Raw genomic sequence first — 25,872 nt, forward strand, 5'->3', positions numbered from 1 at the left:
GCCCCACATTAGGCTCTGCTCTGAGTGTGGAGTCTGCTTAAGATTCACTCTCCTCCTCTGCCTCTGCCCCTCCCTGCTCTGCTTGTGAGTGTGCTTGCACCCACACTCTCTCTTTCTCCAAAAAAAGAAAATAATAATAATAAATAAAATAAAATTTACTTTGTCTAAAATTAGCATAATCATTCCAGCTTTTTTTTTTGTTTAGTGTTTGAATGATACATGCTTTTCTATTCAGTTTACTTCTAATCTTTGTCTTTACATTTTATTTGAGTTTCTGTAGAAAGCATGTAATTGAGTCTTGCTTTTTGTTCAACCTGAGTCTTAGCCTTTAATTTGGGGTGTTTATTTACATTTATTATAATTATTGGTATATTTGGATTTCAGTCTACCATGTTGCTATTTAATTTCTTTCTGTTCCATCTGTACTTCTTTTTGTCCTCTTCTTTTAGGCTAATTGATTATATTTTAATGTTTCTTTATTTCCAGTATTGAGTTATTAGCTATGACTATATAGAGTAAAAAAAGCCTTTTATATTTACGTACTTTGTTGTCATACATAATTAAGTTACCATTTGTAACATTTTCATTTTCTTTCCAGGTTCCCATCTGTTGTCATTTCCTTGTTCCTAAAAAGCTTGTTTGACCTTTCTTATAGTGCAGGTTTGCTCTTAGTGAACTACCTTAGCTTTTGTTTTTCCGGGAAAAAAAAATCATTTCCTTTTCATTTCTGAAGTCTCTTTTTATTGGATATAGAATTCAGGTTGAGCTCTTTAAAAATGTCATATCATCATCATTTGGCTTACATAGTTTTTTTGGTTTTTTTTTTTAAGATTTCATTTATTTATTTGACAGAGAGAGAGAGGCAGCGAGAGAGGGAACACAAGCGGGGGGAGTGGGAGAGGGAGAAGCAGGCTTCCCGCTGAGCAGGGAGCCCAATGCAGGGCTCAATCCCAGAACCCTGGGATCATGACCTGAGCCAAAGGCAACCCCTTAACAACTGAGCCACCCAGGTGTCCCTGGCTTGCATAGTTTCTGATGAGAAGTCAGCCATAGTTCTCTGTTTTATGTATGTAATGTTTCCTTTTTCTCTGATTGCTATTGAAACTGTTTATCATTAGTTTTTGGCTAGTTTATTATGATGTGCATTGGGTTCTTGTGTTTTCTCACATGGACTTTATTGAGCTTCTTCAACAAATTTGAAAAAATTTAGACCATTCTTTCAAATATTTTTTCTATTGTTTCCCCACCCCCGTTGTTTTCTTCTGGCATTCCAGTGTGTTTATGTGTGTGTGTGTACATGTATGTGTATGTATACATATATGCATATAGATAGATACACATTTACATAAATATGTTAGATTGTTTGATATTTTACAAGGATTACCATTATTGTTTTTATCTCTCTTTTTCACCTTTTTCTCCCTGCTTCACTTTGGTTTTGTTTTTGTTTTTGTTTTTTTGTTTTCTTTCCCTGCTTTTATACCTTTTATTCACTTATTTGTGAAGATTTGACAAAACATGGGGGTTTGGGCTTGGGGTAGCAAATTAATGAAGAAGCAACAAAGTTGGTTTATATGGTCTTCTCAGCATTCAGTTCCTCATCTCTGATGATAAGGATGCTTTCTACCTCCCAGTACAGGGACGTACCTTCACCTGGGATTTATTTCCTGCTTTCAGGCGGACAAAGGAAGGTTGGAATGTCCTTCGTGCCCTGCTGTTTCTTAAGTAACTTTATTTTTTTTAATTACGTCCCATTAGCCACTGTATAGTACATCATTAGTTTTTGATGTAGTGTTCAATGATTTCATCATGTATGTAATGATTCGTTATGTATAACAGCCAGTGCACATCACAACATGTGCCCTCCTTAATACCCATTCCCTGTTACCCCCTCTCCCCACCCCCTTCCCTTCTGAGACCCTCAGTTCGTTTCCCAGGGTCCATAGTCTCTCATGGTTCATCTCCCTCTCTGATTTCTCCCCCTTCAGATTTCCCTCCCTTCCCCTATGGTCCTCTGTGCTATTGCTTATGTTCCACATATGAGTGAAACCATATGACAATTGTCTTTCTCTGCTTGACTTACTTCACTTAACATAATCCCCTCCAGTTCCATATATGTTGATGTAAATGGTGGATATTCATCCTTTCTGATGGCTGAATAATATTCCATTGTATATATAATTTGTCATTCTATATCTTCATAAAAACTTTTCTTCTTCAGTTATCTAATGTGCTATTAATCTCATGAAGCGTAGTTTTCATTTCAGATATTGTACTTCTCTAGAAATGCCATGTTTAAAAATACATATTTTGCATCTCGTCATCATGTTTTACATGATGTCGTTTAACATACTTATAATAGCTCATTTCAGTTTTTTATCTGATAATTCCATCATTTCTGTTATTTTTCTGTTTCTGCTGATAGACTTGTCTCCTGGTTATTGGTCACGTTTTTGTTTCTTCATTTGTCTAGTAAGTAAATGCTACACATTATGAATTTTCCATTGTTGAGTACTGGATTTTGTTGGGTTTCTTTACCAAGTGTCAGGGTTTGTTTGGCCAACAGTAAAGTTGCTTTTGGATTAGTTTGATACATTCAAGGTCTTTTTTTTTTTTTAAGATTTATTTATTGGGGCACCTGGGTGGCTCATTTGGTTAAATGTCTGCCTTCAGCCCCAGTCAGGATCTCAGGGTCCTGGGATCGACCCCTGAGTTGAGCTCCCTGCTCAGCAGGGAGTCTGCTTCTCCCTCTCCCTCTGCTCCTCCACCCCACTTGTGCTCTCTCTCACTCTCTTGCTCTCTCTCTCAAATAAATATTTTTAAAAAGATTTTATTTATTTATTTGAGAGAGAGAGAGTGCATGCACATAAGCAGGGGGAGGAACAGAGGGGGAGGGAAAGGTAGGGGGAAAGAATCTCAAGCAGACTCCATCCTGAGCAGGGAGCCTGATGTGGGTCTCAGTCTCAAGACCCTGAGATCATGATTTCGGCCGAAACCAAGAATGAGACATTTAACTGACTAAGCCACCCAGGAACCCCTCAAAGTCTATTTCTAAACTGTTTTAGAGTGATTCTAGTTTAGCCTTTATTCTAGGGGTAATTTTGCCACATACTAAGGTATGGCCCTTTTGTGGTCTGTCTTGAATGCTTTTTATATTCAATGAAACTTCTCTTCTATGGCTGGTGTGACTTCCTTGTCCTAAACTCTGTAAATTGTTCTTTTTGGAGCCTTCCTGTAATTGTTCCCACCCTGGAGTTCCTCATGAGTTTTCATCCTATATATGTACAGATCGGTATTCAGCCAAAGAATCAAGGAGACCCTTTTGCTCTCTTCCCTTGGATACTTAGTCCTTCAAATTCTACCCATTTCAGCCTCCTCCAACTCTAATCTCTGACTTCTCAACTCAGTTGAGAATGTTGGGACTCTGTGTTCTTCCTCCTCTGTGCTACCATTCAGAAGTTACCTTCAAACAGAAAACTTATGTTATTGGAGGATTTACTGGATTTTCTTCTTTTCTTTCAGACATCACAATCTCTTGCTACCTGTTTCGCACCTTCTGAAATGGGTTTTTCCTATATTTTGTCAATTTTTCTTTAAGATTGGGGGCTAATTTTTGATTTACTTACTCCCTCAGGACTGGAAGCAAAATCTGTCACATTCATTTTTAATAAATATTTTCAGTAGGTAACAGAATCACTTTTAATGAAAGTCTTATTATTGTCTATTTGAAGGTAAGATGCTTGTTTTTTCTGTTGGCTGTTGAACATGTTTTGTCCTTGGTTTTTAGCAGTCATACTATTATGTACTGTAGGTGTGGCTCTCTTTATATTTAATCTCCTTTGGATTCATACTGCTTCTTAAATTTGTGCCTTGATAACAGTTTTGAAAAATTCTTTATCTCTTCAAATACTACTTCTTCCTCATTCCCTCTTTTCCCTTCTACTAGTGTATGTATTGCAGGCTTTTGTAGCATCATGTTGCATGCATTCTTTTATACATTTCCATCCTTTTACATCTATGTCTTCAAGTTGGTCTAGATATTTTCTTCTGGCTTTTATTCCAATTCATTAATTGTCTCCTCAGATATATCTAATCTGCAATTAAGTTTTTAACTATATGTATTGTATTTTCAGTCCTAAAATTTCCATTTGATTTCTCTTCTAGTTTACAGTTCTCTGCGGTATTCTCCATGATATTATTTAATTTCTTAGTTGTAAATAATAGTTACTTTAAGGTCCATATTTGATAATGCCAACATGTAATTCTCTTGTGGTTCTATTTCTGTTGTCTTTTTTTCTCTTGTAAGTTTGTTATTTTTATCTTTTTGTATGCTTCCTTATTTTTTATTGAATGTCAGACGGTGTCTCTGGAAATATTATTTATAATATAGGTCTCTGATGTTATCTTTCTCCAGAGAGAATTTGCTTTTTCTTCTTGTAGGCAGTTAGCTTTGATTCAAATTACCTTAACCCAGTCTGGGACTGCATGGATTTTGAAGTTCAACTTCAGTATGTGCATGGGCTTTTCTATTTCTGTTTTATTTTTACTACTAGCTTTTCAGGGTCTCAATGGAAAGCCTGGGTTTTTTGACAGGACCTCTTTCTTGGCAGGCTCTGAAATCCAAATTTTGTTTCTAGCCCTGTGAGACTGCTTACAGCTCTTCTCAGCTTCTCAGCTAGCATCCTAATTTAGAACGTCTTGAACCGAAAAGTGACAACTAATGTCAAACTATCTTTTCTTGTTTACCTTCAGTCTGGGATCCTGGCCTCTTCATGTCCTCACTACCTTGGTAATACATCAGTGCCTTCAAACAGATTTTTTAAAACAGTTTGTCCTCATAGTTATTCATGAAGAGAGGTTGACTGAAATAAACTAATCCACAATGGATTTTGCTCAACCTTTTTAAGAATTTGGAGGTACTAGACCCTGAAGAAATTCTATAGAGTACTTAATCAACAAATTGGAGAAAGTTTGTTGGTGCCTTCCTTCTGCTGTGGTTCCTTTTTATGCTTTGGCTAGACATCCATCCTCTACCTAGTCCCCTTACTCTCCAAAGATCATTCAATATAATGTGCAGATCTGAACACTGTAGTTTTAATTATATTATTTCAATTTAATTTTTTTAGGTGTTTTCATCTGTGATAGGCCTTCCTTCTTTCTTTTTGTCTTTTTCTGTCTCCCCACATAAACTTCATGTCTTGATTCCTTCCAGTACTGAGTAGATTATTATTTTATTTCCTTCCAGCTACTCACCATTTGGCTCATTGATCATCTCCTGTATTAGGTGGGTATAGAAAATTTAAAGTGAAACTTCTTAAACATGACATTTACACCATTTATACTTTGTCATCTACCTGACATTCTGGCTTCATCCATTCCCCATCCCCTTGTTCACCATGCTCTGGACTACTTAGGGTTTATCATACATACTCATCTTCATAATTCTTGTTTTTCTACTCATATTTCCCCCTCTGCCTGAAATGTCTTATCCTACACACACTACACACCCTCACACATACCTTTATCATTAATAAACTCCATTCTGTCTTCTAAAATTTTGTTGAAATATCTTCTCTACTATGAAAACTTCCCAACTTCCCAACTTCCCCTTCCCCCACTACAGGCAAATCTAATCTCATTAATGCTCTGCTTCTCAACTCTTTGCACATAAGACCCATTTATTTATTTATTTATTTATGTATTTATGTATGTATGTATGTATGTAAGAGAGCGCACAAATTTTGGAAGGTGAGGAGGGCCAGAGGGAGAAAGAGAATCTTATGCAGGCTCCACGCCCAGCACAGAGCCTAATGCAGGGCTCAATCTCATGACCCTGACATCATGACCTAAGCTGAAATCAAGAGTCAGACACTCAACCAGCTAAGCCACCCAGGCACCCCTGCACATCACTCTTTATAGATCTTATCACATAAAATGTTTTTTCCCTTAGCCAAAATTTGAGGGTCATGAAGGCTTGCATTGTCTTTATTGAGCTTTGTATTCCTGTCGCCTAGGACAGTATCTGGTAGATACTGCAAGATCCCCATGCTACTTGCTAACCCCAAGGGGGGAACCTGTACTTTTGGGTAAATTACAGAAAAGGAGGAGGATAATAATATTGAATCTGTTTATCCATAGTATTTTGTTTATATTTATGCTTCCGTTATATGGTTAGACAGTTAAAAAGACTTGGCTTTTAGCTGCACAAATTTTATCCATTCCTATGTATCTTACATTTCATGACTCTATTAAAAAATTAATCATTCCTCCCCAAATATCTAGCATCCTAACCCTTTCTTTGTACATTTAGCACCTGAGTAGCACCCAAAAGCAGGGAACAGAAGGGAAGCTTATTTTAAGTATTTTTAAAAATAGTTTTAGGATTCCATTTGGGAGTATCTTTTACACATTGGATGACACCATTAACTGAAAGAGGATTTGGGGGGAAAACACATTAACTTTACATTTTGAAAGCCCTGCTTATCCAAAATTTCTGTAGTTCTTTCTTCTTCTTTTTTTTAAAAGATTTATTTATTTATTTATTTGACAGAGATAGAGACAGCCAGCGAGAGAGGGAACACAAGCAGGGGGAGTGGGAGAGGAAGAAGCAGGCTCATAGCGGAGGAGCCTGATGTGGGGCTCGATCCCATAACGCCGGGATCACGCCCTGAGCCGAAGGCAGACGCTTAACCGCTGTGTCACCCAGGCGCCCCGTAGTTCTTTCTTCTGAACGTAATGTTGTCTGTCTCAAAATATGCCGGCCTTGTTTATGAATTGAAAGTCAATTATGTTAACACTGATTTTTTAAAAATAACTCAAAGTAGGAATCCTAAGACAGTTCCCTTTTATTTCAAGTATTACATCTGGTAACCTGTTAGCCTATTCCTAATCTAGGTTGATATAGCACACATGTTTTTTTAGTCCCTCAATATAGTTTCTTATTTTAAAACCTTTACATGGAGCACTCTAGAAAATAATATAATGATCTGTTTTAAGTTTAAATTCTCATCTCAGAAGCATACAGTGTCCTTATCATTTACTGTTTCACAGATCCAAACTAAATAGGCATTGAGACCCCTGAAAAATATAAGTTGGAATTATCCCTGAATTTGTGGAATTTTGTATTAAACTTTAAACACTCTGAGAAAAGGTACTTGTAAAGAAAAGTGACTCCTGAAAAAAGTAAAATGCATTTTGCCGTAAATTGTCATCAAATTCTTTAGGATACAAGTTAAGCCATTTAGCTGTTGATACTCCTGCTTCCTGTTTTTGGTTCATTCGACAAATGTCCATTACTTTAAGTATCTTTTATTTATAAAGACCAGTGTCATTGAAATGTGAAGTTGAAAGTAACGTTGCCCCTGTACTGAAATTCTACATGGTATGCACTGGAGTACGGCCAAACTATATGCAAAAAACATTATTTATTAAGCACATAACTATCTCTTACTGAGGTACAACAATAAACAAAAGTAATGATATCTTTTGAGATCTCCACCCTCAAAGAGTTTGTAGTTTTCATAAGTGTAAATACTTATATATCACAGGGAAACTTAGAGATGTCAAAACAGCTAACAGATAGCTATTATGGAGCAGGATGAAATAAATAAAACAATAAAGGAATGAGCAGAATACTCTGGGGTGCCTCCTGGGGAAGGCACAACCAAGCTGAGCTGGGAGATGAGGAAACCACAATGGAAGGAGGTAGTGCTAAACCAGCCTTGAAGCAGGAGTAGCATTTCAAAGGCTAACAAAGGAGGCAGGGCATTTGAGCACAAGGAAATTGTATAACATTTTTTATTAATTTCTAAATGAAGTCTTTTCTCTTGATTTTTTACAGTACACTAAACTAGCTAATAAGCAATGTCCTCATTTTTTTAAGACTTTATTTGAGAGAGAGAGAGAGAGAGCACGAGTGGGAGGGGCAGAGGGAGGGGGTGAGACATTCTCAAGCAGACTCTGCACTCAGTGTGGAGCCCAACTCAGGGGCTCACGACCTCACGATCTCAGTCTCACGACCCTGAGATCATGACCTGAGCAGAAACCAAGTCGGAGGCTTAACAGACTGCACCACCCAGGCACCCCTCAATATCCTAAATTTTTAATAGTCAGGCCTTGGCTGTATACATTTAAAGGACTAAAATTTCTAAAAGCTCTTGAGTCCCCAAGGAAGGGCTAGCCCTTTAAGGGTGACCATCTTAAATCTCTTTGCTTTGGTAGTTCTCTGTGCTTTCAGAAATGCTCCTCATGAAGTGTCTTCAATTTCCCTGGTCAGCAACCACCTATATGGGGNGGGGGGGGGGGGGAGGGTATAGAAGACTAATCTTTAGTAAAAAGGCTGTGATTCATTTCAGGAGATCTTGGTATAATAAACAACAGCCAGGTTTTTCCCTCCCTCCTGTTTCCTACAAGTACACCACAGGTTATATTTCTTGGTATTTCTTAAATACTTTTTTTCAGGAGAGTTTATTTTTACAATCTAGTTTCAAAAATACAACACAGATACTTTTTCCACCTCGGCCAACAACATAAATGCATTCCATGACCTCCCCTTGAGGGAGAGTTGGTTATGTTCAAATGGTGTTAACTTTATGTTTTCTAGAAAGTATACTAAGAATTCTTTGTTAAGACTTACATTCATTCAACACAAACTAATCCTGTTTGCTTCCTTTTAAAAAGAACTACATTGAAACATCTGCCTGCACTCCTTGTTTCCATTCTTGAGGCTGACTGTCACTGGAGCTAGAGAGAAGGCAGTGAACAGATCAAGGGGAGCTGTTTGGAGCCCCAGGATATACTCTATAAACACAGGATACACTCTACAAACATAAAGCCAAGAAGAGTGTGTGGGAATATTGGTGTAAACTGTTAAAAATCATTTTCTTGTGCTGCCTCCCTAACTGAATCTAAGTACAGTTGACTTTATTACCCAGTGTTTTGTTTTCATTTTTATGCCTATGAAGCTTGTCTTTACCACTTCCAATTTGTCTTTATTTCATTTTCTCTATAAGATTATTTCACCTTCTTTCTGATCTTCATTAAATTAAAACTAGCCTTGTGCATCTGTTTCCTTTGGTAGATATAGAAAACCGTGTATAAAGCTACTTTTTTTTTCTTTTAGCAGTGATGATCATATATGTAAAAGCAATTTGAATCAGTACCACTGTTGTGTATTTCTGTGGTGAATGGTTGTGCCATCCCATCAAAATATTTAAATCCCACCAAAGTATTTGGGGTTATCCTCACAACTATATGTTTGCCTTATTCAATCTTCATTTGTATTTCTTTAAGATTTAATAATCAGATAAATTAAGATACTGATTTAAGTTTTTTAGTGTGTGAATCACATAAGGCAGTAATGTTGTTAAAAAAAAAAAAACCAAAAACAGAATTTGCCAGGGGAAATAGAACCAAAGGACATTCAGTAATTTTGCAGTAAGTCTGTTAGTTGATAGCTGAACATTTGTTGATTTGTATAATTTTTCATCTAACCCTTTTCTTTTCCTTCATCTCCTTGGGGTATAACAATCCAGTCCCTGGGTTTTTTAGCTCTTAAAGATAGCCTAAGCTATAGAGATCACCAAACCCAACCCCCTATTTTACAAATGTCTAAATTGCCTAAGAGATGTAAAGTGACTTGCCAAATACAAAAACAAAAACAAAACAAAACAACTCGCAAGCGGCAGAACTAGAATTCTAATCAGTCTTTTGACTTCAACTCAAGTATACTGTCAATTACTCCACACTCTCATTTATTCTTACAGCAAATCAACACATTCCAACTTTCAAGAAATGTAGTAATGATTAAAGATTATGAGGTTTAGCCTTTTCGGAGTCTGGTAGTTACTATTACAAAAGTTGGCGCACTTGTGGTATGCAGATCCTAAAAGTTGGTATAGTATTTGGTATCTGTTGCAGCGTTCTGTCATCTGTACATCATCACGTGTCTATATTCTTTTATATCTCATAATTATTGACTTTAATGTGTTTTAGATTCAGTAATCCTAGGTTGTGCCACAATCCCCGTGGGAACTAGAATAAGTTATTAGAGCCTCGCAAATGCATTTGACTGCTGCATTCTGTTATTTTTCTCTTCCATTGATAGCCTACAGCTTCAGCTGCTGAGCAGCAGAGAGACTTAAACCTCTAGGGCCCATTAGATTTAACTTGTTTACTGCATTGATATCTATATGTTAAATGACAAGAGAGTTCAGGTTATTGAATAATTTAAAATTCAGCTCTAATTGGTGTCATCTGACCTGGAAAAGGCCATGGATGATGCCAGGAGCATGCTGTGAATTTCTTATAAATAATTCATAAATTAGATGATTCATTTGCCTGGATGTCTTCCTAAATGCAAAAGTTTGTAAGTTATAGCTGATGATATAACACCTGTAAGTATTTAGTTCATAACGCTGGAAGGTAATCTACCTTGATGATCTTCTAGCAAAATCTGCCAGTATAGGAGAGTTAATTGCGCTGGGGAGAATGAACATTTATTTGGGATGAGACTTTGGCAAACTGTACAGTGCAGCTGTTGCATTACATAGCTTCTATCAGCTTGACAACTGGTCCATGTAAGTCTGACTTTAAAAATGCAGCATGTCATTCTATGTCTTATTTCACATTAATTCCAAATATTCTGGGTAATACAATGACCTGTCCCACACACAGTAATTTAGGCTTAGAATTATTTAATATAGGTCTTGAATTTCTGACTTCTCAATGAAGGGCACAGGGGAATATTTTGAAGTTATAAAATTGAGATTTTCACTCTTAAAGGGCTATCTGTGGGAATGTGAGGATTGTTAATAGGGTGCTTGCCAGGATAGTAAATTAGTATTTTCCATCAGAGACATGAATATCATCAATAGATCAATAATATTTATTAAAATTGTTAACCACTAATTCTGTGGCTAACAATTCATAAACACATTATAAATAATCACTTCCTAATCATGCAGAGTAAATAACTACCTGTTGCAAGAAGTAATTACTGCAGTTTAATTCACCTCTTTTCTTACGGCTTCATAGCAGAGAGATTGGCCAGGCCTGTAAAAATGATTTGCAGAAACTTAGAAAACATCACTGTTTTCTTGTTGATCGTATTTCACAAAGCAATACTGCAGGTGTTATTGTGTTTTTTAACATGTGAGAACACAGGAAAGCCTTGTATCACCATAGGAATGGTATGTGATCGTGCGTGTTCATGTGTATGTTTGCACACGTGTGTGCCTGCATATGTATATACAAGATCATATCATACTGTGTTTTGAGAGTCTTCTAAAATGTCATACACAAAATAAATAAAACAAAATGTCGTATTTTAAGAAGGTATCTTAAAGATTCAGAAAACTCTCTTCCAACTCAGAAATTTACTAATTTCCACTCTCAGAAAATTCTTCATCGTGTCCAAGCTAAGTCTCTCACATTTTTTTAAAACCTTATACTTTTCTCACGTTTTGTCTTATGTTCCATATGTTATTTTTATGTTGTCATTAGCATGTATCTACCCAAGTTAAATGACATTATATTCCAACTATGTCATAAGCCAAAAATGCCTGCAATTTCTCCTTAATCTTTCTTTTGTGCTGTGGATCCCATAGCGTATCACATCAAAGACTTCAGTGGCTTTTTTTGTGACGCTTGTAGAGTCTCAACATGTAGTCAGAGTTTGTGGTACCTTTTATATAATACAAACCCTAACATTGCTACCATTTTGAACTCAACTTTTTATTTGTTGTGATCTACAGATCAATTTCCTGTCTAAACTTATTTTTTCAATTATACTGTTTGTTTTTCCTGCCTAGGTATATTCTTCTGCATGCTTTTCTGCTAAATATCATTCTTTTCATCTCTGATTAAGCACCCCACTCAACTCATTTACATCACAAGATAATGTGTGATAGCCCATCACAAGTCATATTATTCAGTTTGCTTATTGGGTTTTAAGCATATCTTAGCATATGCGTAGAGTCCTTTAACTGGAGGAGCACTCAATGTAATCATCAGGTTTAATTGACAAGCTATAGCAGGCCAAATCCAGTATCATGAGTTAAGAATGGTTTTTAACTTTTTTAATGGTTGGGGGAGAAAAGAATATTTCATGAAGTGGGAAAATTACCTTGAAATTCAAATTTCGGTGTCCATAAATAAGGTTACACTGGACCAGTCATTCATTTATGTATTATCTCTTGCTTTCACACCACAAAAGTGGAACTGAGTAGTCATGACAAAAACTGTACAGACTACAGAGTCTAAAATGTTTGTCATCTGGCCCTCTACAGAAGTTTGCTAACCTTTGCTGTAGAGCTGTAAAAATGAACAAGTTACAGCCACATGCCATATTGTGCATAAACTTTACAATTACAATGTTGGGTAAAGAAGTCAGACACAGAAGAATATATTTCATATTATTCCATCTATACTTTAAAAATAAACAGGTAAAACCAAGTTCTGGTATGGACTTTTAAGCAGGGAAGTATTCAGCAGAGAAGTTATTCCCATAAAAGTCAAGATAGTCGCTCCCTTAGACAGGAGAGGTAGAGAGCAGTGATTGTGCTGTGCCATCAGGGGTCTTCTGCATATAGGCAACATTCTGCCTCTCAAATGGTGGTTACACGGGCAGACATTGTCTTGTGATTATTCACTGAGATGGTTGTATTGATTTAGTGCACTTTTCTATGTTTATTGTATTTCATATTAAATAAGTTTTGGGTTTTTTTTAAGATTTTATTTATTTATTTGACAGAGAGAAAGACAGCCAGCAAGAGAGGGAACACAAGCAGGGAGAGTAGGAGAGGAAGAAGCAGGCTCCCAGCGGAGGAGCCTGATGCTGGGCTCGGTCCCAGGACTCTGGGATCACGCCCTGAGCTGAAGGCAGACACTTAACGACTGAGCCACCCGGGACCCCCTCATATTTCAGAAGTTTTTTAAAAGCTACATCATGGAGGGGTGCCTGGGTGGCTCTGTCAGTTGGGTCACTGACTTTTGTTTTCCACTCCAGTCATGATCTCAGGGTCCTGGGATCAAGCCCCATGTCAGGCTCCCTGCTCAGTGAGGAGTCTGCTTCTCCCTCTCCCTCTGTCTCCTCCCCCCTGCTCATGCTCTGTCTCTTGTTCTCTTTCTCTCTCTTTCAAATAAAGAAATAAAATCTTTTAAAAATTTAAAAATTAAATAAAAATTATTTTGAATTATTTAAAGGTATTGGTTTCACCAAGCACTTAACAAAACAAGATATCCAAATAGCTAATAAGCACATGTTAATTACTATCATTACATATCAGGAAAACATAAAATAAAATCACAGTGAGATTTCACTACACACCAGATGGGCTTAAAGTAAAAACATACTATCAGTGTGGGCAGCTCTTTCTGCCTACAGGTCCTGTCCCTGTGCTTTAATAAAACCAACTTTTTTGCACCGAAAAAAAAAAGTGTTAATGTGAATGTGAAGCAACTGGGACTCTTACTGTGCTGATGGAGATGTAAAAGAGAATGACCACTCTGGAAAACGTGTTGGCTATTTCTAATAAAGTCAAACATATGCCTACCCTGTGCCCAAGAGAAATAAATACATGTTTCTAGAAAAAAGACTCATATAAAGGGGCACCTGAGTGGCTCAGTCAGTTATGCATATGACTCCTGATTTTGGCTCAGATCATGATCTCAGGGTCATGAGATTGAGCACCGCATTGGGATCCATGCTGGGCAGGGAGTCTGCTTAAGATTCTCTCTTTCCCTCTCCCTCCGTCCCTCCCCTCTTAAAAAAAAAAATACTTGTATAAGGAATTTCTAGCAGCTTTATTCATAGTAGCCCTAAACTAGAAACAACCTAATCCAATAAGAAAATGAATAAACACATTTTGATATATTCATACAATGAAATACTATGCAGCAAAAAAAAAAAGAATTATATATTGATACAGGCAAAAACATAAAAGAAGCTCAAAATTATGTTGAGCTTAAGAAGCCAGCCACAGGGGTGCCTGGGTGGTGGCTCAGTCAGCTGAGCGTCTGACTCTTGATTTCAGCTTGGGTCATGATCTCATCGTTGGTGAGACTGAGCCCCTCATTGGACTCTGCACTCAGCGCAGAGTCTGCTTGAGATTCTCTCTCTCCTCTTCTGCCCTCCCCAATCTCTCTCTCTCTGTCTCTCAAATAAATAAATAAATAAAATCTTAAAAAAAAAAAAAAAAAGCTAGCCACAAAAGAGTAGCATGCTGTATGATTCCATATATATGAGGTGAAACATAGGCAAAACTAATCTATGGTCATAGAACTGAGAATAATGGTTACCTCTGGGAGTGTAAAGATATTGGTTTGACTGAAAGGGCACTAGGAACTTTCTGGGGTAATGATTACATGGATATATGCAAATGTAAAAATTTATCAAGCTGTACACTTAAGACATGTGCATTTTAGTATATGTAAATTATGCCTCCATTAAAAAAAATCTATTGGTTCCTAAATTAGTGTTATATATCTGAAAAATTCATATCAAACCCATATGCCAGAGACAGCAGTTTGGGATTTGTTAGTTTAAGCCTTGGTTAAAAAAAGTTACATTTGTAAACATCTCATAGAAGGCATGGAGCAGCAGTTCCAGAAAGAAAAACACATCTGTTTCATTCAGGCCCATTGTGACTTCCATGTGTCCCAGAGGCAATATTTGTCTCAACTTCACTAATAAAATAACTTAATTTCTTATATTCAGAGTCTAACAGGCAGTTTTCTATTTCTTCTCTCTTCCTCTTCCTTAGTAGCACAATTCAGCCTAATCATGGATTCTGATTTTCATTTCTAATAATCTGTGACCCATAACCCAACTTGACTTTTTCTGCTTATCTGATACAGTTAGCCCCTAGTCACCTTGCAAGTCCCAGTGCTCTACACCCAGTAAATATAGCCCCTGACCTCAAGAATTGTTGAGGCAGAGAAGTCAATGATAACAACAGTAGTAATAATTATAATAGGAAACACGGTTTGAATACTGACTTTAGGTTAGACACTATCCAAAGCACTTTATATGAATTATCTCATCCAGTATCACAATAACCCTAAGAGGCAGTGCGGGATGTCAGGGTAAGACTGACATCTTTTGTATGAGGACAGAGATGAAGAACCTATTATCTCAAGCATTTCAACTCTGGCCCAACCTGCAATCCTCACTGCAGCAAAAAATGGATAACCGAACTCATTCTCTTTAGAAGTAATCTGCTGTAACTGCACATGTCTCTTGGAGATCCTCCCTTCCCCCCCCCACACACATACCCCATAATGTTCTCCTTGAAAAAAGTTTGGGTAAGTAAAAGGGTTTTTTTTTTCCTTTTTGTAAATTAGTACTCTTATAAATTGGCACCCTTGATAACTGCCTGTCTGACCACCATGTTCAGTTTTGAGGTAGATGGTGTCTTTAATCCCTGTTTTAGTGATGAGAAAACTGAGGGGCAGGCAAGTTGAGTAATGTGCTTTATTTGTTTTGTATTGCTGTGTAACAAATTACTACACATTAACTAATTTAATACACACACATTTATTATCTCACAGTTTCTGTGGGTCATGAGTCAGGCACAGGTTAGTTGGGGCCTCTCTCTGCTCAGGGTCTTAGAAAGCTACAGTCAAGGTGACAGCTGGGCCGTGTTCTAATCTGAAGATCTAGGTCCCCTTCCAAACTCACATGGTCGTTGGCAGAATTTAGTTTCTTGCATCTGTATGATAGATGTCTCACTTTTTGCTGTTAGCTGGAAACTGCTTTCTGCCCCAGAAGTCATTGCCACATGACCCCCTTCATTGGTCCTCCCACAACACCTTTTCTTCAAGGTCACCCTCTGACATTAGGGAGGGCACCAGACCCTTTTTTAAAGGACTACTTAATTAGGTCTGGCCCATATAAGGTAATCTCCTTTTTATTAATTCAGAGTCAGCTGATGAGGAGGAGACTTAGTTACATCTGTAAGGTCCCATTGGCCATTTACTGTAGCGTAATAATGGGATTCATATCTCATCATATTCCCAAAGTCTACCCACACTCCAAGGGGGGGAGATAATACAAGGTGGGTACACCAAGAGGACAGGAATCTTGGGGACCATCTTGGAATCCTGCCTACCAACATGCACAGTCACCCATCAGGTAATTGGCAAAGCAGTGTTCTCTTTGAGCAAAGTGTGCATCAAAATCATTATGTTGAACTGCCTCTCGAAAACAGAAAAAGTTAACTACCAAAGAAAATATTTTTAATATTCCAAATACCTGACATTTATGAATAATTTAATAATTAGTACCATTAACGTAAGTATCAGCTATGTCAATACCTAAAAATTCACCTATGTAAATAATGTTAAGGGACAAAAATAAGACTATAAAATAATACATACATGCTATTGTTATGTTGCTAATACATGGGTTAGGAAATATATGATAATGTTAAATAGTTGATTTCAGTTTCCAGACCTTTAAAAAATTTACCTGTCATTTTTTAAATATAATAATTCTATAAAAAGGTAACTTACAATACAAAATAGCAGATGATAAATGTTAAATATTTGTTTTGACAGTAAGTGCTACAGAAGTTCAGAGTAGGGGAGATTAATGTGGACCAGAATTTCCCTTTAGTTGTAAAATAAGGTTAATTTTTTTATGAGGCAGTTTATCATAAATTTTGCCTTAGGACTAGTTTCTTTTTTGTAGCTTGCAGCCTATTCAGTGTCATCGGCTCAGTGTAACGGGTTATGTGTCTTCTTTGAAGAAGACCATGTCTTTTTCCCAGATGTGACTCACTCTTGTTTGAATAGAACTCCTTTAGTATTGCTGTAGAAATTCAAAATCTTAAGAGTCGTTGTAGTAGCCCTCTTTTATCAGAAAATAAGAAACATGGTGTTGCTGTATATCTGTTGACACTTTTTACCAATCAGTGCATCATTTTCAACTGTTGCAAAGTTAATTGGCAGGATTTTTTCTCCCTTCTGCTAAGGATCTCAATTATTCATTTATTCCATATCTCCAGAATAAGATAAGCATCTCAACTGTTTATGAGTTCTAATTTAAAAAGAAGTCGTGGTAGACTGAATAATGGCCCCCCAAATATTCCCATGTCCTAATTCCCTGGAACCTGTGAATATCTCTTTATATGACACAAAGGATTTTGTAGGACAAGAGACTTTATAGATGTGATGAAGTAAATGACCTTGAGATAAATTATCCAGGATTACCTGGGTGAACCCCATCTTAACCAAAACAGTCCTATAAGAGGGACACAGGAGGAGGCAGATGTCCCATGACACAGATCAGTGGTTCTCAAAGTGTGGTCCCAGATGAGCAGCATCAGTATCATCTGGCAACTGGCTAAAAACACAGTTTCTCCAACTCTGCTCCAGACTTCCTGAATGTAGAACTCTGGGGATGAAGCCCAGCAATTCACATTTAACACTTCCTCCAAGGTGATTCTGCTACCTGCTACATTTTGAGAATCACTGATTATAAACTAAGTTTTGCTCTCCTGATAGAACAGGCTTGAGGCGAAAATACTGGGAGAGCTCACTCTTTTGGCCTGCCAAAGGTAATTTGTAACTACTTCCTTCCTGTGTGAGTTGTATCAGGTTGTAATCACTTGAACAGCTTAATTGAAAAATCACTTATGTTTATAGCTGAAATTAAATATGTTTTGTATTTAAATAACTGCTTTTGATTAGAATCATATTTTTTGGAAAGTGCTCGGTTTTATTTGTGTGCTGTGAAGATATTTATAAAAACTCATCAAATCTCTAGCGGTAACTAACATCCTATTCAGTATAAGATGAAACATTTTACATCAAATTTCATTGTGTGTAATGGACAAAGGGTATTAGAAAGGGTATTTAAGATGACTGAATGGATTTCTTGGCTTAGCATTTAAAAGTAAACATTTTAAGACATTAACATCTAACGTTTTTGCCTCTTCTCAAAGTTGATTTTATGTAACCCTCATTATTGGCAACTCCTGTCATCTTGCTTAAGCAGCAAATAGCAACACTTTCTTTTTCTCATCCTTATGGATTTACTGAAATGTAGATTGTTTGAAAATGGTTTTAGCTTTGTGGCACATGTCCGTTTAGCTGTGTGAATATGATCATTTATTATTTAAGAAGACAAAACAACAACCTTGTTTTGGTAAACATATATCATTGATTTCTGAAAAGCCAAAAGAACTCATTTCAGTGTGCTCTTACTTGACAAATGATTTTGTGGTCCCTTTTAGGTATCCAACAGGAAAAGCACTCTTCGGTCTTCAGCTATGGAACTAGATGGTTCCTACTTGAGTGTAGCCAAATCACAAACCTGCTATCAAACCAAGCAGAGGCCTAAGTCTGCAAACCAGGACTCAGCTTCAGAAGCCCTTCTGGAGTTTAGGAATAATTCTTTGAAACCGGCAGACTTACGTTATCCCACAGCAGACCTAGACAGAGTGCCATCAGAGACCAGAACATGTGATTATGGATCCCCAGGGAGAAAACTAGCAGATACAGTCCCTAGAGAGAAGGTTTCACCACTGGAACTGAAGATGAAAGAATGCCAACCCCTGAAGCCTACTCCATCCAGTCAGTGTTGTGCTCATAGACTTTCTGAAAATGCAGATCCTATTCATGAAAGCCATCCTACACACATGGCCCCTCAATATTCCAGAACACATCTGGAATCATGCAGTTATTGTGGGCTTTCCTGGACATCCCTGATGCATGGTCAAGGGACACAGCAGTCTAGTGAAACTGATGTCAAAAAGCAACTCTCAGAAAATAGAAGACAGCAACTTATGCTTCAGAAAATGGAGCTGGAAATTGAAAAAGAGCGCCTTCAGCATCTGCTGACCCAGCAGGAGACAAAGCTTCTCCTAAAACAGCAGCAGCTTCATCAGTCTCGACTGGATTACAATTGGTGAGTCTTACTTGTTCTTTCAGCAATGTCTGTAGCTTGGAGAGCACAGTGTAAAGTAACTGTTGTGCTACTGTAGCACTCGGAAAGAACAGAGGTTCCTCGGGGGCTTGGCTTGTTCAAGATGCATACTCACTAGGACAACTAAGTAAATTCCACTGTCTTCTTTGGAAGACTTAGAAAATTACCTTGTCTTCCAGAATGTTAGCTTAGAATATCTACTCCTGAGTGGTCCATTGTCACTTTTGCTGGATTCCAAAGAGAATATTTTTAAAAGATAGGATTGTATAAAAATCCTTTGCTGTTTGTGGTCATTATAGAGAATATTGGGCATTAAGTAAAAATTTAAGACTTCAGGATATGGAATCAGATTGCAAAGCAAAGTCATTAACTATTACCATTCCATATTTATGTCTATCCACCATAATATAAAATATAACAAATAATAGGAGCCTTTTCAGTTCGGCCTTTTCTCATTATGAAGCATAACCTGTTCAATAACCAATTCTTATAAACTTACCCACACTTAAACTCTTCCTCCCTTAACAGTTCTTCCCTAAGAACAGTGTTGCAAAAACTAAATTGGTATTTGAGATTATATAGCTCACCATAGTTTTCCATGCAGCATCATAAAGTTTGCCATCTTCATTTATTTGAGGAAAATTAGTAATAAATCAGACATAATTATATTTTAAACATAATAATATGTTAACATATTCCACCAGCAGAATTGAAGATGAAAGAATGATGTTATATGCAAACAGTGAATCATGGAACACTACATCAAAAACTAATGATGTACTGTATGGTGACTAACATAACAAAATAAAAAATTTAAAATAAAATAAAATAACATATTTTAAACATAATATGTCATTTATGTCTTTAAAAAATAAATTACAAGTTGTCATAAGGAAGTGGTTATATATATATATATATATATATATATATATATCCCTGTCATTTCCTTCTTGATCAAGCTTACTATTTCTCCATTTGTACACACTCATACATCCTATACAGACACACTTAGTATGAGTGTCATTTTCTTTTACTTCTTAATTTTCTCTCACTTAAAGATTCTGGCTAATATTTTTTAGATTCTAATTTCTTTGAGAGTTCCATCTTGACATTTTTCTGTTAGTGTAATACTTTTCTTGCAACCAGGAATGCTCTTCCTCTTTCTCTTCATACATGGTCAGACAATTCCACTTTTCATTGTCGAAAGCTGGAGGCTTTTAACGTAACTGAAAATGGAGGCTCTTATAACAAGATTGTCGCCAAACGCCAAAAGGTTGCTTCAGTTTTATGACCCCAGTCTCTAATCCTCCAGTTAATGTGTAGTCTCTCCTAAGAATGTTATTTAACAAACATTTTTGGAATGCCCGTGATATGTGAGAAATGGTTCTAGGCACTTAAGATAGAAAAATGAATCAAATGTGGTCTTTAAAGAGGGCACAGTCCAGCAGGGGAGAATGGATAATTTTAGAATAGGTTTCATGTTCATTTGAACAGCACTGTTTATTGAAATAATGCTACATAATAATGGTAAATAGGCATTGTGTTCATCTGAACAGCACTGTTTATTAAAATGATGCTGCATAATGACAATAAAGTCTTTATTGTTCTCTTGATCATCCTAGCTTAGATGAGAGAGCTATAAAAGTTTTTGAGCAAGTTTTGTTTATGCGTAAATTGCAAAAGTTTATACATATTTATAGAGCTTTTATAAACTTTTTATTTTAAAATAATTATAGATTGACAGGAAGTTGCAAAAATAGTAGAGGTTCCCCTCCAGTTTCTCCCAATGGCTATGTCTTACATAATTATAATGCAATGTCAAAATTAGTAAAGTAACATTGGTACAATGTGTGTGTCTAGCTCTATGCCATTTTATCACATGTGTAGACTTGTGTAACCACCACAGCAATCAAAATATAGAACTATTTCATCACTATAAAGATATCCTTTTTACTACCCCATTTGAGCTGCCCACCCTTTTCTGCCCTCCCCATCCCTAACCCTTGGAACCCACTAATCTATTCTTTGATATCTATAATTTTGGCATTTTGAGAATGTTGTATAAATGAAATTACAGTGTGTGAACTTTTGATACTGGCCTTTTTCACTCTCTATGATGTTCTTAAGATCCATCTAGGTTGTTGTGTATATTGTACCTTTTGATGGCAGACTCCTAGTCCATGATATGGTTATACCCTGATCTGTTTAACCATTTATCTATTGAAGGACAACTTGGTTTTTTGCATGTTACAAATAGAACTGCTATGTACATTTTTATACAAGTTTCCGTGTGGACTAAGGTTCTCATTTCTACAAATTAAAGCCAGGACTGTGATTGATAGATCATATGATAAATGTATATTTAGTTTAAAAAAATTAAATCTAAATTTAGCTTATACATCTAGTATAAAATACTTCTTCACCAGCAATGTATGAGGGACTTTTTCTCTACATCCTCACCAGCACTTGGAATTATCAAATTTTTTATTTTGCCTGTTCTAATCTGTGTGTAATGGTATTTTGTTGTGTTCTTAATTGCATTTCTCAAATGACTAATGATGTTGAAAATCTTTTCATTTGCTTGTTTGCCCTTCTTCCATCTTTTTGGGTAAATTGTCTCTTTAATATCTTTTGTCTGTATTATTGGATTGTTTAAAGTTTTTTTTGCTGTTGAATTTTGAGAGCTTTTTATATATTCTAGATATGTCCTTTCTCAGATATGTGGATTACAAATATTTCCTCCTATTCTGTAGTTTATCCTTTTAATCTCTTAACAGGATCTTTCACAGAGCAAAAGGTTTTAATTTTGATGAAGTTTAATTTATCAATTTTTTTCTTATGGATTATATAAAGTTTTTATCATGAATATTGAATTTTCTCAAATCTTGTTTATGCATCAATTGATGTGATCATGTGATTTTTTTAAAATTTAGCCTGCTAATATGGTAGATTACATTCATTGATTTTTGAATATTGACCTAGTGTTGCATCTCTGGAAAATAAGCCCCATTTGGTTACAGTATAAAATACTTTTTATGTATTACCAAATGCTGTTTCCTAATATTTTGTTAAGGTCATTTGCATCAATATTGGTGAGGGATTTTGGTCTGTATTTTTTTTTTGTACTGTCTTTGTCTAATTTTGTTATCAAGGTAATACTGGTCTCATTTATGTCATTCATTTCTTTTATTATTTTCTTCCTTCTGCTTGCTTTAGATTTATCTTGCTCTCCTATTTTTAAACTTCTTAAGGTGGGAGCTTAGATTATTGATTGGAGACTTTCCGTCTTTTCTGGTGGAAGCACTTAGTGCTATACATTTCTGTCTCAGCACTGTTTTAAGTATGTCTCACAAGTTTTGGTATGTTCGCGTGTTCACTTAGTATGTTCCTCTAGGTTCATCCATGGTGTTGCAACTGTCTGGATTTCCTTCTTTCTCATGACTGAATATATATATATTGAGATATATATAAAATATATCTTTTTTATCCATTTATTTGTTGACACTTAGGTAGTTTTCATTACCAGTAACACTGCAATGAACATGGGAGTACAGATCTCTCTTGAAGATACTAACTTCATTTCTTTTTTTTTTAAGATTTTATTTATTCATTTGACACAGAGAGAGAGAGCACAAGTAGGCAGAGCAGCAGGCAGAGGCAGAGGGAGAAACAGGCTCCCCACTAAGCAGAGAGCCCAACACGGGGCTCGATCCCAGGACCCTGGGACCATGACCAGAGCCGAAGGCAGATGCTTAACTGACTGAGCCACCCAGATGCCCCTAACTTCATTTCCTTTGAATAGATACCCAGAAGTAGGATTGCTGGATCATATGGTAGTTCTATTTTTAATTTTCTTGAGAAACCTCCATACTGTTTTTCATAATGGCTGTATCAATTTACATTCCCACCAATAGTATATAGGGATTCCCTTTTCTTCATACCCTGTCCAGCATTTGTTATCTTTTCCTTTTGATCAAAGACAACCTAACAGGTGTGAGTCAATATCTCACTGTAGTTTTGACTTGGATTTCCCTGACAATTAGTGGTGTTGAACATCTTCTCATGTACCTGTTAGTCACGGTTAGTCTTCTTCGGAAAAATGTCTTTTCAGTGCCTCTGCCCATTTTTTAATTGGGTTATTTAGTTTTGGTTTTTTGCTGTTGAGTTGTGTAAGTTCTTTTATATTTTGAATATTAACCCCTAATCACCCTTATCACATATATAATTACCCCCATATCATATATATAATTTACAAATATTTTATCTCATTCCATAGGTTGCCTTTTCATTTTTATAATTTATTTATTTTGCTGTGCAGAAGCCTTTTATCTCAATTTGGTCTCACTTATTTTTGCTATCATTGCCTGAGCTTTTGGTGTCAAATCCAAAAAAACATTGCCAAGGCCAATGTCAAGGAGCTTTTTCCCTATGTTTTCTTCTAGTACTTTTACTGTTTCAGGTCTTACAGTTAAGTCTTTAATCCAGTTAAGGTTAATTTTTCATTCTAAGTATTTTGTTATTTTTGATTCAGTTGTAAATGGGATTGATTTCTTAATTTCTTTTTTAGATGGTTCATTGTGAGTGTATAGAAATGTAACTGATTTTTGTATGTTGATTTTGTATCCTGCAGTTTTAGTGAATTCATTCATTAGTTCTAACGGTTGTTTGGTGGCATCTTCATTTTTCATATATATATAAGATTGTGTCACCTGCAAACAGACAATTTTACTTTTCTTTCTGATTGGTATATCTTTTATTTCCTTTTCTTGCCTAATTACTCTGGCTGGTACTTCCAGGTTTATATTGAATAAAAGTGGGAAGAATAGATATCCTTGTCTTGTTCCCGATCTTAAAGGAAAAGTTTTCAACCTTTCATCATTGAATATGATGTTAGTTGTGGGCTTGTGATATATGGCCCTTGATTATGTTGAGATATGTTCTTTCTTTCTTTTTTTTTTTTTTAAGATTTTATTTATTTATTTGACAGAGAGAGACAGCTGGCAAGAGAGGGAACACAAGCAGGGGGAGTGGGAGAGGAAGAAGCAGGCTCCCAGCGGAGAAGCCTGATGTGGGGCTCAATCCCAGAACACTGGGATCACACCCTGAGCCGAAGCCAGACGCTTAATGACTGCGCCACCCAGGCGCCCCAAGTTATGTTCTTTCTGTATTCAATTTCTTGAGAGCTTTATCATGAAAGGATGTTAAATTGTGCTAAATGCTTTTCCTCTTTTTATCCTTTATTCTACTAATGTGGTAAATTCCATTTGATAGTATTTTTTGAGAATTTTTTTGATCTATATTCATTAGAGTTATTGACCTTTTTTTTTTTTCTCATAGTGTCCTTAACTGGCTTTGGTATCAGGCTAATGCTGCCTTATAGAATGAGTTTGGGAGTGTTCCTTCCTATGGAATTTTTTGGAAGAATTTTATTTTATTTTATTTTTAAAGATTTATTTATTTTGTTTCAGAGAGAGAGAGGGAGAATGGGGATGGAAACAGAGGGAGATGGAGAGAGAATCCTCAAGCAGACTCTGTTCTGCCCTCAGAGCCCCACTCAGGACTCAGTCTCACAACCCTGAGATCATGACCTTAGCCAAAACCAAGAGTCAGACACCTAACTGACTGCACCGCCCAGGTGCCCCAGAAGAATTTTAGAAAGATTTGCGTTAATTCTTCTTAAAATCTTTAGTAGAATTCACCAATAAAACTCTCCAGGTCTGAATTTATTGTTGTTGTTGTTGGAAGGTTTTCGGTTACTGATTTCATCTCCTTAGTCATTTTTGGTCTGTTAAGATTTTCAGTCTCTTCATGATTAAATCTTGGTAGGTTGTATATTCCTAGGAATTTATCATTTCTTCTAGGCTAACAAATATTTTGGCATATACTGTTTATAGTAGACTCTTATGATCCTTCGTAATTCTGTGGTATCAGCTATAATGTCTTCTCTTTCATTTCTGATTTGAGTCTTCTCTCTTTTTCTTCTATCTAAAAGTTTGTAATTTTGTTTATCCTTTCAGAAAATCAGCTTTTAGTTTCAGTAACCCTTTCTATTATTTGCCTGGTCTCTATTTCTGCTCTGGTCATTGTTATTATCTTCCTTCATCTAACTTTGGCCTTAGTTTGTTTTTCTTTTTGTGGTTCCTTGATGAAGGCGTAAATGAAGGTTGTTTATGAGATCTTTCTTTTTTCTTAATGTAGACATTTATCACTATGAACTTCCCTCTTAGAACTGTTTTTGCTGTATTCCATCAGTTTTGGTATGTTGTGTTTCTGTTTTCATTTGTTTCAAGATATTTTTTGGTTTCCCTATTGATTTCTTCTTTGACTCCTTGCTTGTTCAGGAGTGTATTGTTTCCAATTCCATTTCCACTTACTTGTGAATTTTCCAGTTTTCCTTCTGTTACTTACTGACTTCTAGTTTTATTCCGTTGTACTTGGAAAAGGTATGATTTCAGTTTTCTTAAATTTGTTAAGAGTTGTTCTGTGACCTAAGATGACCTATCCTGGAAAATGTTGTGTTTACCTGAAAAGAATACATATTTCTGCTGCCATTGGATGGAATATTCTATATCTGTCGATTAGATCTGTTTTATATAAAGTTTATTCAAGTCCAGTGTTTCTTTGATGTTCAAATGATCTATCCATTTTTGAAAGTGGGGTTTTGAAGTCACCTATTGTTATTGTATTGTTGTCTATTTCTCCCTTCAGACATGTTAGATTTGCTTAATAAGCTTAGGTGCCACAATGTTAGGTACATATATATTTACAATTGCTAATATAGTCTGGATGAATCAACCTTTTTATTATTATATAGTGATTTTGTCTCTTTTTACAATTTTTGATTTGGGGTCGATTTTGTCTGATGTAGGTATAGCTCCCCCTCCTCTCTGTACTTACCTACCTACCTATATGTCCTACCAAATATTATTATTAAATTTAAGTTC

General features: G+C 36.1%; 1 protein-coding gene across 1 annotated transcript in view; it reads left to right on the forward strand.

The window, feature by feature from the left end:
- Window positions 1-25,872, forward strand: part of KIAA1328 (KIAA1328 ortholog) — a 323,965-nt gene that overhangs the window by 192,503 nt on the left and 105,590 nt on the right. Inside the window, 1 exon segment of the mRNA XM_034643054.1 lies at window positions 18,237-18,910. Within this exon segment, the coding sequence (XP_034498945.1) occupies window positions 18,237-18,910 (674 nt within the window).

This window comes from Ailuropoda melanoleuca, chromosome 14 (genome assembly GCF_002007445.2).
Source record: "Ailuropoda melanoleuca isolate Jingjing chromosome 14, ASM200744v2, whole genome shotgun sequence".
Classification (NCBI taxonomy): Eukaryota; Metazoa; Chordata; class Mammalia; order Carnivora; family Ursidae; genus Ailuropoda; species Ailuropoda melanoleuca.